This window comes from Bos indicus, chromosome 11, assembly GCF_029378745.1.
Source record: "Bos indicus isolate NIAB-ARS_2022 breed Sahiwal x Tharparkar chromosome 11, NIAB-ARS_B.indTharparkar_mat_pri_1.0, whole genome shotgun sequence".
Taxonomy (NCBI): Eukaryota; Metazoa; Chordata; class Mammalia; order Artiodactyla; family Bovidae; genus Bos; species Bos indicus.
The window spans coordinates 50,252,090-50,269,392 of record NC_091770.1 but is presented as its reverse complement, the minus strand read 5'-3'; the positions used below and the strand labels follow the sequence as shown (position 1 = coordinate 50,269,392).

General features: G+C 38.8%; 1 protein-coding gene and 1 pseudogene across 1 annotated transcript in view; both read right to left on the bottom strand.

Moving 5' to 3' along the window:
• Positions 1-214: 214 nt before the first annotated feature.
• The window catches only part of SUCLG1 (succinate-CoA ligase GDP/ADP-forming subunit alpha), a 34,845-nt gene continuing 17,756 nt past the window's right edge, over positions 215-17,303 (bottom strand). The window contains exons 6-9 of the mRNA XM_019970347.2: positions 10,609-10,692; positions 8,375-8,526; positions 1,945-2,133; positions 215-465 (exon numbers count right to left, since the gene is read on the bottom strand). Of these exons, the coding sequence (XP_019825906.2) occupies positions 439-465; positions 1,945-2,133; positions 8,375-8,526; positions 10,609-10,692 (452 nt within the window). The 3' untranslated portion in view covers positions 215-438. The remainder of the gene's footprint in view (positions 466-1,944; positions 2,134-8,374; positions 8,527-10,608; positions 10,693-17,303) is intronic.
• Positions 10,699-13,165, bottom strand: LOC109565481 (ribosomal biogenesis factor-like; annotated as a pseudogene).

Below are 17,303 nucleotides of genomic sequence, written 5' to 3'. Positions count from 1 at the left end.
TTACTAAGAAACTTAGTCACTCTTTATCTATGATAAATGCCAAACTGAAATGTTTATACTCATTCTCTCGAAAGTTTTCATTAGAATGTCCTCTACAGAGCTCACTGAAAGACACATCCATGCACACAGGCACACATGTGCACACAAAGCCCCCTCCAATTCTCCCCCTCTCCCCATCCCCACAGTGGAACAATAAAAAGTCTCTAAAACCGTATTCAAATCAAGTAGTAGATTTATTGGCTGCTCCTCTTATTTAGTGAGGTGAAAACACCTCAGTGTAGGACACTCTAAACCTTGTTTTGGCTTCCTGTTGTGCTGAAAAGACCAGCGACAGGTGGGCGGGCGGACGGTCAGTGGACATCAGAAGCAAACAGCCACTGCTCCCATTGCTACAATGATTCATCCATAGGCTTAAGGAATTTTCTGTCTGTTTTTCTTTCAGAGCATCTTCCTCTTTTCAAACTCCTACAGGAACAGAAGAAAAGGAGAAGAGAGAGGGGATAAAAAGATTAAAGCCTCAAATTACATTCATGGTCAAAGTGATTCTGAAACCTCTTGTCTTTAGGATCCCTTGAGCAACCAAAAATTATAGAGGTAAAATATACCGGGATGAGGTGCTTGAACACAAAATGACAGCTTTCAAATGAGTCCGTGTCAGTCTGATTTCTCTAAGCTAGATTCAGAACTTAAGACTTTATGTCTCCTAAATGCAGAGGCTGAGAGGTTTTAAATTGTACTTATTTTCTACTGCAGTATTATAGTTAGGAGCTGACAAACTTGATTGTGCTTATCCAAACATGTAATGCTATGCGTGAGCCACAACAGCCCTTTTAATAAGGCAATGGAAACAAGTTTGTTTAGTTTCTCAGAGAATAAAATTAAACACAGATTTAGTTAAGATTTAAACAAAACGTCAAGAACCTCAGAAATATATGAAAAGGCAACAATACTGAAAATCAGTTTCTCTAGATTGTAATAATTTCTCTACATTGTGATAATTAGAATACAACAGGATGTGTAGGTGACTGCTGCCACCTACTGGAGTAAAATGGTAATACATGTCTTCAATAAGAATTTAAGCATTTGCTTTTTCCCTTCCTCACTCTTCTCTCAAATAAAGAAGATTCTTCCTCACAGTACTAACTACCTAGATTTTTTTTAAACACTATGGCACACAGTGGCATATTCCATAAGACAGGATCATGCAAAGATTCAATAAACCAATAAGTTTATTTTATTATCTCTAGGACAGTGCCAAAGAACACTATGCCAAAACATGTTCCCTCCTGGGAAGACTATCTGGGCCTGTTTTCAGCATGTGTACAACATTTTGGTTTTTGTTTGCCTTTTTTTTTTTTTGGTAAAGTCTATAATCATCATAAAAGTAAAGAGAAAGAGCCTTAAATGATCAATCAGAGATAGGCTGCCAAAAATCACTGCAAAGAGATTACAGAAGACACCAACTAAAAATCCCCATCCTTGTCTTTAGTCTCCATCCATCCTGACTCCCAGTTTTTATTTCTTCTTAGTCAGTTTTCAACCTCTCTCCCTGGAAAAATACCTATGGAGTCAGTACAACTATACCTCAAAGACTCTCCATGGAAAAATACAAAACACAAGGCAATTTTCTGCACCACTCCTAAAATGGAATTCACAGCATTTACGGACTCTGAAACCCTTTCTTATATATCCTATCTCACTACTCACAAAATAGCAAAGGGAAATGTTTAATGAATCAAGTTTTTGAATCAGAACCTTATTCCTGGTCATGCTCAATTAGGATATTAGGATTTTGGTGGGGTTGCTAGAGACCATTAAGCTGCAGACCAGAATGAAAGAAACAGAAGAGACTCAGAAGAAAAGACCATGGTTCCCAGGCCACCTGTGTGGCCTCCACTTTAAGGCCCATAACCTCGGAGCATTCAGGCCACTGCTCCAGCTCACCTTGTACATGGTGGTTCCCAGCTGTGCTGGGGACATGCTGACCACAACCCCAGCACTCTGCAGGGCTGCGATCTTCTCTTTAGCTCCACCTTTTCCTCCAGCAATGATTGCCCCTGCGTGACCCATTCTTCTGCCGGGAGGAGCAGTTAAACCAGCAATGAAGGACACCACAGGCTTGGCCTTGGGACCCTGGAAAGTGGGATTTTAAACACACCGATCAAAACTGGACCTCCAATTCATGACAGCCAGAAAATGACAAATGGTTGGGGCCAGTAACTCATCATCACTAAGAAAACCAACAGAAATACTGAGCTGTGACTGAAACTACTGCATTCTCCTTTGAGATGACTCAACTTTTCCTCCAAACTCACAAAAACAATCCTGAAGCAAAACTGTTAACTATTTAGATATTAAACTTCAACTTCACTGGCATAAGCTGATTTCCACATACACATGTGACGCTTCCACTTGAAAAAAAAAACTGAAAATACGTAAGTTCTATGATTTGTGATAACAAATTAAGACACAGATCAGGTTGTTTTGTCTTAATTCATTATTAGTTTACCTTTAATAAATTTGTTTAAAAGAAAAAGATAGCATATTGGAAAGGACTGAAGAGTGGGAGTCTCCAGTCTCAATTTCTACTTGACTAAAGCGACAGGACCTTCGACAAGGCCCATCACCTCTAGACCTCTGCTGCTTCATCTATGAAATGAAATAGCTAAATTAGATTGGGAGCTGAGGGTCCTTTCTCCTAACATTATAGGATGTTTAAGAAGGAAGATCAGGACTGGTTTTATTCAACAAAAATCCATTTTAATGCACAACTGCTACATGCATAAACAGCATAGCATAACAGTAGATTCTGAGGTTAAAAATAAAAACCCAACACACAGGAAATATAAGAATTCCTGTGGGAGGAAAAAAAAGAATTCCTGTGCTCTAGACTTATGTTACTGAAGAAATAATATAAAATACATATATATCTCAATCAGTTAATAGATGTCATGGAGCAACATATGAATATACAGTTATGTTTCACAGTGAGTGAAGAGACCATGTTCACAATAGTAACTCAGAGGCAGTAAGACATCCAGGTAAAACAGAGCGGCCTACAGAAAGCAGAACCCGAGCACAAGTGGAATCTGGGTGCCTTCAGGCACTATTATCTTCTCCCAGACCAGCAGTTCTCAAATCACTTGGTCTTGAGACCCCTTATACTTAAAAAAATGACTGTGGATCCCAAAGAACTTTTTTTAATGTAGATTATATCTGATATTTATAGTATTAGAAATGAAAGCTGAGAAATTTTATAAATATTTATTAATTCACTTAAAATAATTTTTTAAAACTATTTTTTAAAAACATTTTAGTGAGGAGAGTGGCATTATTTTACGTTTTTGTCAATCTTAAGTGTCTAATTTAATAAGAGGCAAATGGATTCTGATATCTGCTTTTACGTTAGATCTACTGCAAAAATGTTATTTTGGCTGAAGTACAAGAGAAAATCTGGCCTCACACACATATGTACTTGAAAAAGGGAGAAATATTTAAATATCTGTCAGATAACTGAGGATATTCTTTGACACTGAAACGGACCTCTTCAAGTGGTAATTTCTTAAAGGTTAGATGAAATGTTCCCTGGAGAAGGAAATGGAAGGCCACTCCAGTATTCTTGCCTGGGAAATCCCATGGACAGAGAAGCCTGGTGGGCCATATAGTCCATGAGGTCACAAAGAGTCAGACACGACTGAAGGACTAAAGAAGATGATGATGATGCAATGCTGGAATCCAGAACCACAGTCCTTTGTTACTTTAAAATCCATTCATTTTTTTGGATCTTTTACCTATAATGATTTTGTAACATTCATTGGTCAGAAGGAAAATATAGGTTCACTGAGTTATAGAGATCTTCTAAACACTGATACATTTCATCATTCAATATCAACAAATCATTCTTCATTATCACCTCCAGCCTCATTAGAGAAGTCTTTAGTAGGGGGAAGTTGTCAAGTTCATGGTGGCAGAAACAAGTATTCTAAAAATATTCATTTGAAAGTTCAAACTTAATCATTGTCAACAAATGCAATGAGTTGTTTTCCTTGACAACACACACAAACACAGCAGGACTGCTTTGTTCACTGTTGAGAAAAGATTCACCAAATAAATACCCAATAACCAGGGTGCCTGGCAGTCATTCTTTCCAGTAAAACTGGTGGTCCATGAAAAAAGCAGGTAATTTAGCTCACGATTCAAATAGGACAGTGCTTTACTTTCCATTTCACCACAAAACTACTGACTTGAGGGTCAAGACTTTATAAAATTAATAATCTTTACTACTTCATTAAGGACATTCTTAAATAAAATTGACTTTTTTTAAGCGCATGGCAGTGCAAGTTCACTAGCACAGTTTGCTTCCACTAACTTGACTCTCGTGAAGGCACCAGCATGCCAGATTCTACAGGTTCTACATGGTCTGACACTGCTGACTCCAGCCTCGTGCTCATCCCTCTTCCCTGCTCTTCATCCTCCAGTAATGCCAGACTGCTCTGCCTCTGGGCCTCTGCTGAGAAAGTTCTCCATCCTCCTTGGATACCTGGCAAATCCTGACTTACCTTTTAAGACGTGGCTCAAGTCTCTTCTTCCCTGCTAACCCTTCTGACTCTTCCTCCCACTCTCCCCACAAATGCCCTTCAGTTGCTCGTTTTCTGTTCAGTGACTCTGCTGTGCCTTTGACACTTTTCTATCATGACCCACAGCACACTGGCCGTGACTTATTCCCCACAGAGTCCCCTCCTAGACTATGACTCTTTGAATGCCAAGCCTATGTTTTCATTTACTTCTGTATGCCCAGCATCTACTATAGGAGAGAATTAAAAAGAAAAAGCTAAATCATTTATTCACCATGTGCTTTGCAAAGAATGTCAGCATCTGATACTTGAGAGGCACCACTTTCCACTGGATCCCTCCGTCCCCATATTCAAATAGTGAGAATATTACATTAGAAGGAAACATGATTAGCGTGAACCTAGGATGTCTGACAAATGTATACTCTGTCCTACTGTCAAAGAAGAGTCACTTGAGATTTTTTTTTTTAAGGACCGAAAAATACAATAGAAAAGACTATGAAGAACTGTAGTGTGAGAACAGGACACAGAAACGTGAACTGTGAAAGACTAAAAACAAAAAGATGAGTTAGGATGGCACGAGCAGAATCCGAACAGATGCCCAGGACTATGGCTTCGTGTCCCTGAGCCCTGCTGGTATAATGGAGAAGTCAGGCACACCTGGAGGGAACCTCAGCTCTGAAGTACTTACCATTGGCAAGTTGCCAGTTTCCTTACTCAAAAAAAGACAAAAACATCTACTCAAAGCATCAAGATAAAGGTTAAAAAACATTACTCCTGCAGATAACTACTGTCATTATAATGATGATAGTACAGTCCTCGCAGGACACAAGATTACCCTATTCACTCCGTGTCAGTTACCATGCTAAGCGTTTAGTATGTCACCTGCACCGTTCAACCTAGAAGCTTGTACACAGTAGGTCCTCAGTAAAATTTAGCTCCGTGAGACCAATCAGTAATAGGAAAACATGGCAAATGAAACAAAATGTAAAGTTTAGCTTTTCCCATCAAGGGATTTGTGTATTCTAAACACATTTAAAATTCACTTTAACATAGTGTGCAGCTGGCTCTCCGTCAACCACGAGGTCTGCACACTGGAGAATTCAACCAGCCGCACCCGGAAAACGTCTGGTGGGGCAGGGGAGGAACCCCAGAAAGTTTCAAAAAGCAAAATTTAAATCTGCCAAACTAACAACTATGTACACAGCATTTACATTTTATTAGTTATTGTAGGTAATCCAGAGATGATTCACGGTATACAGGAGGGTATAAGTAGGTTATATGCAAATTCTACACTGTTTTATATAAGGGACTTGAGCATCCACGGATTTTGGTGTCAGCAGGGGTACTGCCCATGGACAGCAAGGGATGACTATGTCATATTAACTTAAGTGGTTTTTCTTTTTTTTTGTAAAATTAAGTCAGTTTTTAAATTTTAAACTTCACACTCTTTCTAAATTTGAGAGACGCATATCATTTTACTCCAGTCTCCTACCAATTTACCTACTCTTTCACTTATTCACCATTTATTGCCTCCTAATACGCCAGAGGACTGGGCTGGGCAGCAAGGCCATAGCAGTTGTTTGCTGTCCACAGGAGCAAGAGTCAGGTGTTCAGCATGCCTTGCAGAAGGAACAAGCAAAGGCAAGCAAGGATGAAAACAAGCAGCACATGAGACGGGACATGGGTCTGAAAAGGAGTGTCAGGGTAGTATGTAGGGGGCTGGAAAGCCACGCTAAGTCTGCCCTTTATCCCACATGGATGGCAAACAGCAGGTTGGCCAGGCGGGAGGGAAAGGAGCAGAGATATCAGGAAAAAATATTACTGAGATGGTCCAGGTGACATAAGATAAGAGACTGAACCGGAGCAGAGGGTCTAATTACAGATGATGATACTTTGAATCTCCACAAACTACTAAGATCTCAGAGACAGATCTCAGTAACTGAGGGGAAGCAAGAGCTGCGAGAGAAATAAAAGATGACTTTTATTTCTGCATGAAGTACAACGTTGTTTATACACTGTGAACAGTTACACTTAGGGAATAAGCACAAAGGGTAAATCTGGGAAAGGATAAAGATGAGAAGGGCCAGCAGGATGAACGGAGGCCACTGCTGGCTTCACCCAAAGCAGTGCCAGCGTGGAGAGCACAGCAGCAGCCCACCGAAAGTGCTGACCACATGCCCGGGGCAGCTCTGCGCCATGTATCTCCACAGCCCTACGACAGCACCGAGGGAAGCTCTACTGTGTCCCTATTTAGCCCGTGAGGAAACTGAGGCACAGTGAAGTTAAGGAACAAGCCCAAGGTCACACAGCTTCTAAGTGGCAGACAAAACCTAATTGCTGAGGATTAGGGAATGAATAGAATATAAAGAAAGAGATCCAGAGAGTAAAGTAAAAGCATTAGTCGCTCTGTCACGTCCGGCTCTTTGTAACCCCATGGACTGTAGCCCGCTAGGCCTCTCTGTCAATGCAATTCTCCAGGCAACAATACTGGAGTGGGTAGCCATTCCTTTCTCCGGGGGATCTTCCCGACCCAGGGATTGAACCCAGGTTTCCTGCACTACAGGCAGATTCTTTTCCATCTTAACTACCAGGAAAGTTCACCAGAATAAGAGGAACTCTTAAAATTACCACTGAAGAAAATCACGTAGATTCAAAAGAGCCTTTGAAAATTCCTTCAATTACATATAAATATGGAGAAGGAAATGGCAACCTGCTCCAGTATTCTTGCCTGGAAAACTCCATGGACAAAGGAGCCTGGTTGGGGGGCTACAGTCCATGGGGTTGCAAAGAGTCAGACACGGCTAAGCAACTAAACAACAGCAATGCATAGATATGCATCGTTTTGCATAGGCTATTCTGCAGGTAATATCATCCTTTCCTTTAACTCTCCGGTACTCATTATTTTTCTGTGGCATTTAATTTTGACACACTTACTCTCAATCTCTTTCACAAGCATAGACACAAGTTCTCTCTGCCCTCTTGCCCAGCCCCCTGAAGATTCACCTTCACTCTTCACTCATTCGTCAGTGTCATGGACACCCTGGAAGCCATCTGCATGAGCTCCCCAGGCCTTGGCCACAGTGATTCAGAGCACACACGCTCAGTGATGGGGGAGGGGACTGTCGGGCACCAAGCTGCTTCTGTCTTTACTATGCCCCCGCTCTCTTCCCACCACCCTCCTTCGCCCCAGAAACAGAGCTTAATTCCCTTGAGTTAAATGAAATTATGATACAATACCACACTATTCTTTTTTGTTTAATTCAAAGGGAGAGGCAACAAGGAAAGCCTTCATAGGACAGTCAATAAAGCTTTTCCACTTGACCTTTGGAGCAAAGTGCTACTCTATGAGGAAAGACTGAAGCTAGAGGGAGACAAAATCCTGGAAAAGGGTATAAAGGACAGGATCACTAGACAGCCAGCCTTGACAAAGAGAAAGAACACACATCCCCTGAGGTCAGGAGAAAGGACATCAATGACAGGTGAAAATGGAAATGTGCCGGTCAAGTGACAGGCTGATGGCCTGAAAGTTCTGGACCTACCAGGAAGGTAAAGGAGATGCCTGGAGGGAGGATTCATTAGAGAAGCCAAGAACAGGCATCAAGGGAAATGGGGAGGAGAATCAACCCAGACAGAGTCCTACATTCCCTGAGTGGCCAGTGTTCCAGGCTCAGCTCAATAAGATTTAATTTTACCTTTCATGTTTGCTTAAAAAATTCATCTTTAAACAAAAACAACTTCTAAAGCAAACCTGTGATATTATTCAAGAGCAGAGTGCTGTATTTTTCCACAGCCAAACTTACTGAATTATGTTGCTTCAAAAATTCTGCAGCATTTTCTTCGGCATTACCACCAATTTCACCAATCAATATGATGCCTTCTGTGGCCGGATCATTCAGAAAGATTTCAAGGCAGTCTGTAAAGTCTGTTCCATTGAAAGGATCGCCTCCAATGCCTGGAAAAGTCAAAGAAATTCAACACCCTCTGAAAATTAAGTCAGGAAATATTGTTTCAACAGGTTTCTTATTTTGCCTATGCCCTTCTTATGAATATTTTTAAATGTGTCATCACTCTTGCATTTAACATTTAAAAAATCATAAAATGCTAGACTTATTTCTGCTTATAATATTACATGAATGTTAAATGGTGGTTGGGTCTTGTTAGTCACAAAAAGAGTCATCTTTTTCTTTGGCTCCTTATCAGGACTCTTCCCTCCCCCAAAATTACTCCTACATAGCTCTTTAATGAGCATTCTATATAGTTCCCCTAATTAGAAGAACATGACTTTTGAAAACACATTAGCTTTTTAGTAAGCTGTAACTTTTAACCACTGAGTTCTGGTGAGTAGCTCAGTATCAGTACTTTGTATATAACAGGCAATTAATTCTGAAATTAAAAATAATTATACTACTTCATATTATAATCAAAAAGTTTCCTTTATAATCTCCTAGCACAAAAGGTTAATGAAGTATAATAGTATCTTGATTAGCTCATTTGGCAGGGTGGGTGGGTGTGTGTGAGGGTATGCTATTACCCTCACTGTGGCAATTTGTTGTGATTTGTTACTGTTCACATGAACTGCAAACCTTACTACCATATTGGACACTTAATGCCATATTAGAAATACCGGATATTTCTTCTACAGCAAAAAAAGAAAAAAAAATTTCTTTGCACTAAGTAACTGTCTGATGAGGGACACTGCAGAGGAATCACTCACAAGTTAAGACACACGTCTCTGCAGTGGGTGGAGTAGGTGTCCTGATCCCTCTTCCCTCTAACCTGGAGTGGGAGATGACAAAGACCACACACAGGGGCTCTACCACAAACACATGGCATTTTAGCACAAGTACTTAGATCGGATTCAAGTCAAGATTCCCTCCACTGGGGGCCACTTTCTAAATTTTTAAGTTATAAACTTCAGAGAAGGCAATGGCACCCCACTCTAGTACTTTTGCCTGGAAAATCCCATGGATGGAGGAGCTTAGTAGGCTGCGGTCCATGGGGTCGCTGAGGGTCGGACACGACTGAGCGACTTCACTTTCACTTTTCACTTTCATGCATTGGAGAAGGAAATGGCAACCCACTTCAGTATTCTTGCCTGGAGAATCCCAGGGACGGGGGAGCTTGGTGGGCTGCCATCTATGGGGTGGCACAGAGTCGGACACGACTGAAGCAACTTAGCAGCAACAGAAGCAGCATACTCTCTGTGAGAGGGGAATTACTACTCTCAATTTACAGATTAAAAACAGAGGCTAGAGAAGATGGAACTGGCCACTAGTTAAGTTACCTTGTCTTGAAGATTGTACTTTTGCACATAGAAAAGCTCATTTAATGTTTAATACTGATTTTATCAATTTGAGTCAATAAAAATACTCCAGGGTTATATTTCATAATTTTATCATCAAAAGCTGCCTTTGAAAAGCTTTTAAAAGATGGTCTAAAAACATGAAGGAATTGTTATAAAAATGAGAAATTTGCCTGGCTTTTGGCAAAAAATATCAAAATTATTTTAAAATGTAAAAACCCTTTTGTAAATGGGAGGCAGTACGATGGGGCAAAGAGAGAGGGTCCAGGGAGCTCAACCCTCCTCCACCCACCAATCAAGCTACCACAGGACTCTGTGCCAGCTCAGCGGTGCCTCAGAGGGTTGCCCTTAAAGAATGAGACAATGATTGGCAAAGAATTCGGTAACTGTGAAGCACTGAATGACAGCTGGCAATGATAACACAATGCCAAGACAGTGACCAAAGTCCTATCCTGAAGGACCACTGCTTCACAACAAGCAAAGTGAGTCCTGTTTTCAGGGACTACACCCCAGGATGTTTGTTCTGAAACATGGGAGTTAAATCCTGGACCGTGAATCTTGAAAATGTTAACAGCCAGCTTCATGTATAAGCAAATTAAACTCAAGATCATAACAGCTTTTTCATAAAATGACATCAAAATCTCTCACAAATAGTCAAACCAATAATTATTATTACACTTATTCAGTGAAGACACTGAACTCCAATAAAATGAGTTTAGAAAAAGTCCTCACCAACACACAAAGACTGCCCCAATCCAACTTGTGTTGTCTGGTGAACCGCTTCGTAAGTCAGGGTGCCGGATCTAGACACGATACCTTAAAGAAGCAGAACTCAGCAATATTAGAGAGTGCTCATGTGACTCTCATATAGTAAAATAAATCACAAACACATGTATATAAAGAACCCATTCCACAATTTGTCCTCCAAACAAACAACACCATCAGGTCATGGAATAAGCAGAAAAGGCCTAAATTATAGCAGGGAGGTTTTAAAAGTTAGAAAAAGAAAGGATTTTATTAGTTAGGGTTTTTTTAATATATAAAACATTTAATTTATTGTTTTTTTTGATGCATCACCAATGTATTACAACTGAGCCACTAGTTCTGTAGCCTCATCAACATTAACTGTGGTACATTTTCTTGACACTGCTGAGAAATCAACTGTTTCTTCAGAGGTTCAATGGAAAGGTTTTTTGGGAAGTTTGCAAGTTCCTTCTGTATATCTACAAGAGTTTGATTCACTCTTTGAACTTTTTAATCATTCACAGTGTTTATCTTCTTAAAATTAGTGGTAACTGGTTCACTTTATTTTTGAACCCTAAGTTTTTTTGGCTGGCTACGTGGAATACATTCCTGGACTTCTGCCCTTTTAGTTTGTTCCTGGTGGTTGTCCTTCACCGGGCCTTCAAGACCCTTGTATGGCTTCTCAAGTTCCAGGTGATGCCATCTGCATGCACGAGATCCAGCTAGTTAGGGTTGTTTTATGACTACAAAAGCAGTTTAAGAGATACCTGAAGTCTTCCACAAAAAATGACCTTCTGGTGCATACAAAGTAAAATGGAACAATAAATCTATATAAAGGTCCACATGGAAAAAAAGAAGGCATAAATTTCAAGTATTCAGTTCAGTTCAGTCACTCAGTCGTGTCCGACTCTTTGTGACCCCATGAATTGCAGCATGCCAGGCCTCCCTGTCCATCACCAACTCCCAGAGTTCACTCAAACTCATGTCCATTGAGTCAGTGATCCCATCCAGCCATCTCATCCTCTGTGGTCCCCTTCTCCTCCTGCCCCCAATCCCTCCCAGCATCAGGGTCTTTTCCAATGAGTCAAATCTTCGAATGAGGTGGCCAGAGTATTTCAAGTATTAACCTTTGGTTAATAACCCCGGTTTCAGAAAATACATTCATAGTTAGGCTTTCTGTCTCCTGACCACACAAATTCCTCAAGTCAGAAGTCCTGCTTTCCTACATTGATCAGTAGAGCCCACTAATGCTGTTGGAGATTCTGCAGTGATTATCTTTTCTGTTGGACTTGTAACTTCCAGGGGTTAGTAAATGAGACTGTTTTCCCCACCCATGAGTTCCCATATAGAGCACAGTTCAGGCACAAAAGGAATTCAGTAAATATGTACCAAATAGGTCAAAACTGAAAATTTATGGAGTACAATCACCCTCTTAAACAAAATCTAACTGGTGACAGTTTTAAAACCAATCACTATGTGGACCCTGTCTCACAACAAATGACAACCAATAAGACCATACCCCATGTGTCTCATTCATCAGTTTTCCCTACTCTCAAGAGCTTCCGGTCTATAACCTCTCTCTTCAACATAGCCCTTCCTTTATGAGACCTTTCATAAATGAGAAGGGTAGGTAGGTAACACCTATGTACATTTGGTGCATTTAGCTTTTAAATCAAAGACAATAAGTAACTTAGTTGTATTTCTTTGTATGTAATTACCTAGTCTCCTTTACATTTCTACTTGATTCTTATGATAGAATCATGTTCCTGTTCATGCAACACCCTAGATTACTGGGAAGCAAAACTATTTTATCTATTCTAGCCTTTTGATGATCAGTATAATAATCAGTGAATAGTGGTACTAGGATTTTATCATTCTTTTGAGGGGATTTCATCTAAAATGAAAGTGATATATAATTTATATACATACAAAAATGATATATAATTTATATAAATGCAAAGTACACACATTTAAGGTAATGAAAGCAATGTTTTTAGGGTAGATTACTCCTGCCATCCTTGAAGTATATATATAATAAAAGAGACTATCACTTAAAAATATCTACCATAGGGATACTTCTGCTTCCAAAAAGCAGAGGTATTTTCCTGTATTCTTCCTGCTAAATACAAGTAAAAGTCCTAGACACTACATATAAAACAAATACAAGAAATCTCTGAAAGTTAGATAGAAGGTAGAGTCCTAGAGACCTTGAAACTCAAGTAAAACAATGAAGTGTTTCCAAGTTTCCTTTTGCCTCATGTGTCCCAGATACAAAGATAAAGAAGCTCACATAAAGGCACAGAACTCCCCACCCAAACAGCAGCTTTCTTTAGCAAAAGAACCAAGAGAAGGACAATCTAGCAAAACAGAAAACTTTCAGACAACAACCACTCCATACCAACTATGCACTACAGAAAAAACTGTGGCTCTACCTCTACTCACATAAGCAAAGGCCGAAAAAGAAACCTAGACTTTACGTTTACAAGGCCGTAATGAGGCACCCTGGCAGCACGCCCACCAGCGTGTACACAACCAGGACTCTCATCTACACAAGCTGGCACTGAGTCCCGCCCCACCCCTATGGTGCCAGTGGGAACCAGGGGAAAAGCCTGGATGTCCATCCTCATCTGGCAGCAGTGAGGCCTCTCTCCATTTCCTGGGATCAGAAAAGGCCTAGTGGAGAGTCAGGGCTTTTACTACCACCCAGCAATAACAAGTCCATCCTCACTAGTGTCAGGGGAGACCGAGTAAGGAGCTGCAACTGTTATCCCCGGTGAGTAGGAGCCCACTTACTCTGGCAATAGAAGCAAGAAGGGACTTGACTTCTACCTCTACCTGGCAGGAACAAGGTACCTCCCCCACATTCCCTGCTGAAGCAGTGTGAATTAAGTCAGGTAAAACAGAAGGTTCACATAAAACCCAGACCTCATAATACAATAGCCCACACTTTCAGGTTTCAACCAAAGATCATCTGACCTACCAAAAATCAGGAAGATCTCAAACTGAATTAAAAAAAAAAAAAACAAAAAAAAAACAATCAATAGATGCTAATCACAAGATGAGGGGATATTAGAATTATCTGACAAGAAATTTGAAGAATTCATGATAAAAACTTTCAATAATTATGAACATGCTCTAAATAAATCAAAAAATAGAAGCTTTATCAAAGAAATTTGAAGGAAGCCTCACTTAAAAAAGAAAAAGAAGATATAGAGGGACCAAATAGAAATTTTAGAACTGAAAAGTACTATAACCAAAGCTAAAAGCTCAGTGGATGAGTTAAATAGCATAATGGAGAGCAGAGAGGAAAAAAAATCAGTGAAATGAAAGATAAAACAATGGAAATTACCCCACCTGAATAGCAGAGAGAACAGACTAGGAAAAAACAATGAGCAGAACCTCAGGGACCTATGGAATGGTAACAAAAGATTGAATATTCCTGTATCACAGTCCTGGAAGGAGAGAAAAAAGAACATGGGGCTGAAACAGTGCTTGAGGAAATAATGTTTTACCAAAATCTACATGTGAGAAGGTGAGCAAACTAAAAACAGGATAAATCCAAAGAAATTCACACCAAAACTTCTAATATACTTCAGAAAATCAAAGACTCCCCTCAAAAAAAAAAAAAATTTTGAAAGCAGCAAGAGAAAAATAACACCTTCCTATACATGAAAAAACAACTCAAACGATATCAGTTTTTTCATCAGAACCCATGGAATCAAGAAATGGGTCAGCATTTTTTAACTGTTAAAAGAACTGTAAACCCTAAATCCTGTACCCAGTGATGTTCGTCTTTATGAATGAAGGGGAAATAAAAACATTTTCAAATGAGGGGAAAGTAAAGAATTTGTTGCCAACAGTTCTACCATCAAAGAATGGCTAATATATTAATAAGGTCTCTAGAAAGAAGAGAAATGATATAAGAAGGAACCCTGGAGCCTCAAGAACGAAGAACACAGTAACAAGCAAAACATGGATAGTTAAAAAGACTTTCTCTTGAGTGTCCTAAAAGGAAGAAATAAAACTATCCCTATTTGTAGATAATGTGGGTTGTCTAACATAGAAAATGCTAAGGACTCTACCAAGAAATCCCTAAGGTCTACAGCAATATGGCAAGATATAAGATAAACAAAAATTAGTTGTATTTCTGTATATTAGCCACAGGCACATGGACACCAGAATTAAAATACAATAAAATTTACAATGGTTTTTTTCAATAAAAAGAAATACTTAGTATAAATCTAACAAAACACACAGTGGACTTTTATGTTAAAAACTGTACAATGCTCATGAAAGAAATCAAAGGCAATCTAAGTAAATGAAGATATACTGCATTCATGGACTGGAATATTCAACAGAGTAAACATGTCTATTCACCTGAGACTGACATACAGATTTAACACAATTTACATAAAAATCCCGGCAATAATTTCTGTAGATACAGACAAGATTACCTTGAAATTATATGAAAAAGTAAACTAGAAAAGCTAAAATAATTTTTAAAAGAGTAAAGTACAAAAAAGCAATCCATCCAATTTTAAGAGTTATTATTTCAACACAGTATTAAAGTTGTGCAGTACTGATGAAACCCAGAAATAGATCAACACAAATAAGATGTTTACTGACAAAAATACAAAAGCAATTCAATGAAAGAAAGATGATCTTTTTAATAAATGGTGCTGAAGCAACTAAACACAAATAGACAAAAAGAATTTTGATCTAAATCTCACACCTAGAAAAATTATTTGAAATGGACTATGGGATTTAAGTGTAAAACTACAAAACATTCAGGAATTCACTGGCAGTCCAGTGGTTAGACTCTGCAGTCTCATTGCTGAGGGCCTGGGTTCAATTCCTAGTCAGGGAACTATTACTAAAAACCCACAAGCTGCCGTGCAGCACAGGCAAGCAAATAAAAATACATAAAACTATAAAACTTTGAGGAAAAAATAGGTACTTAAGGCAAAGCAAAGAGTTATTAGACTTGAGGTCAAAAGCATATTTTACAAAAGAAAAAAGTCAGTAAGTAAGATTTCATCAAAATGAAAAAACTTTTGCTCTCTGAAAGATCCTATTAAAAGCATGAAAACACAAGCTACAGATTGGGAGAAAATATTTGCAAGCTACATATCCAACAAAGTACTAGTATCTAGAACATAGAAAGAACTCTCAAAACTCAACAGTAACCAATTAGACCAGGGGCAAAAAAACACAAAGAAACATTTCACTGAAGAAGAGATAGTGAAGTGGCTCAGTCTTGCCTGACTCTGCAACCCAGGCAAGAATACTGGAGTGGGTTGCCATTTCCTTCTCCAGGAGATCTTCCCAATCCAGGGATTGAACCTGGGTCTCCTGCATTGTAGGCAAACACTTTACCATTTGAGCCACCAGGGAAGAAGATATATAGATGACAAACAAATACCCAAAAAAATTTTCAATACCATTAACCATTAGGGGAATGTACATAAAAACCACCATGAGGTATCACTGAACACTTATCAGAATGGATGACTACAAATGCTGGCACGGATGCAGAAAAACTGGATCACGGGTACACTGGTGATGCAAAGGTAAACCAGTATAGCCACGATGGGTAATAATTTGGCAGTTTCATAAATAACACACAACTGTTATCCAACCCAGCAATTGCACTCCTGGGCATTCATCCCAAAGAAATGAAGATTTTTTGTGTTATATAAAAACTAGTACACAAATGTTTATAACAGACTTACTTTTAACAGCCCCAAACTGGAAACAATCCCAGTATCTTTCAACACGTGATTGGTTCAACAAACATTTGTACCCTAGAATACTACTCAGTCATAAAAAGGAATGAACTACTGATACAATAATCTGAATGAATCTCCAGAGAATTATACCAAGTGTACATAACCAATCTCCAAAGGCTATATACTATATGCTCTCATTTATATAGCATTCCTGAAATTTAAAAAATTTAGAAAAAAAAAAAAAAAATAAGAGGATTATTAGTTTCCAAGGATTAAAAAAGGAGTAGGAGTAGGAAGGAAGTGGATATAGCTATAAAATGTTAAGATGAGGGATTCCTGTAGTGATGGAAAAATTCCTTATGTCTCTCATAATGTCAATATACTAATTGTGACATGGCATTATCTTTTTGCAAGACATTATCATTGGGGGACAGTGAATAAAGGGTACACAGAGATCTGTCTGTATTATGATTACATGTGAATTTATAATTATCTAAATATGAAAAGTTTAATTAAAATAAAACTTGTAAAAAGATGTAGGGGTCAAGTATGTCACATGAGGTTGAGAGTAAAAATTCTAACATAAATGCAAAAATGCTGCATCATTAAATATCAGTTTGGAATCTAATCACTTTCTACAATTATACTCAATTAGCTTAAGCTGTTATACAATTTTAGTTATCATTAACACAAACTAGAAAGCCACTATACTATTGCACTGCTCTTATATTACATGATGTCCTATTCAGAAACACCCAAGGGACTGAAAATTCCTTCCTTTTCCTAAACACTTAGCTTAAGGACTGGAAGTTAATGAGGCTTCTGAGAATATTAGTAATGGTATCAAAATAGGAATAGTTAGTACAAAAAAAGTCATCTTTTCTCCATTACCTCCTTGAAAATCTTGTAGTGTCATGTATTTCTTTCAGGCGATTTTTTTAAAAGTCCTTTAAG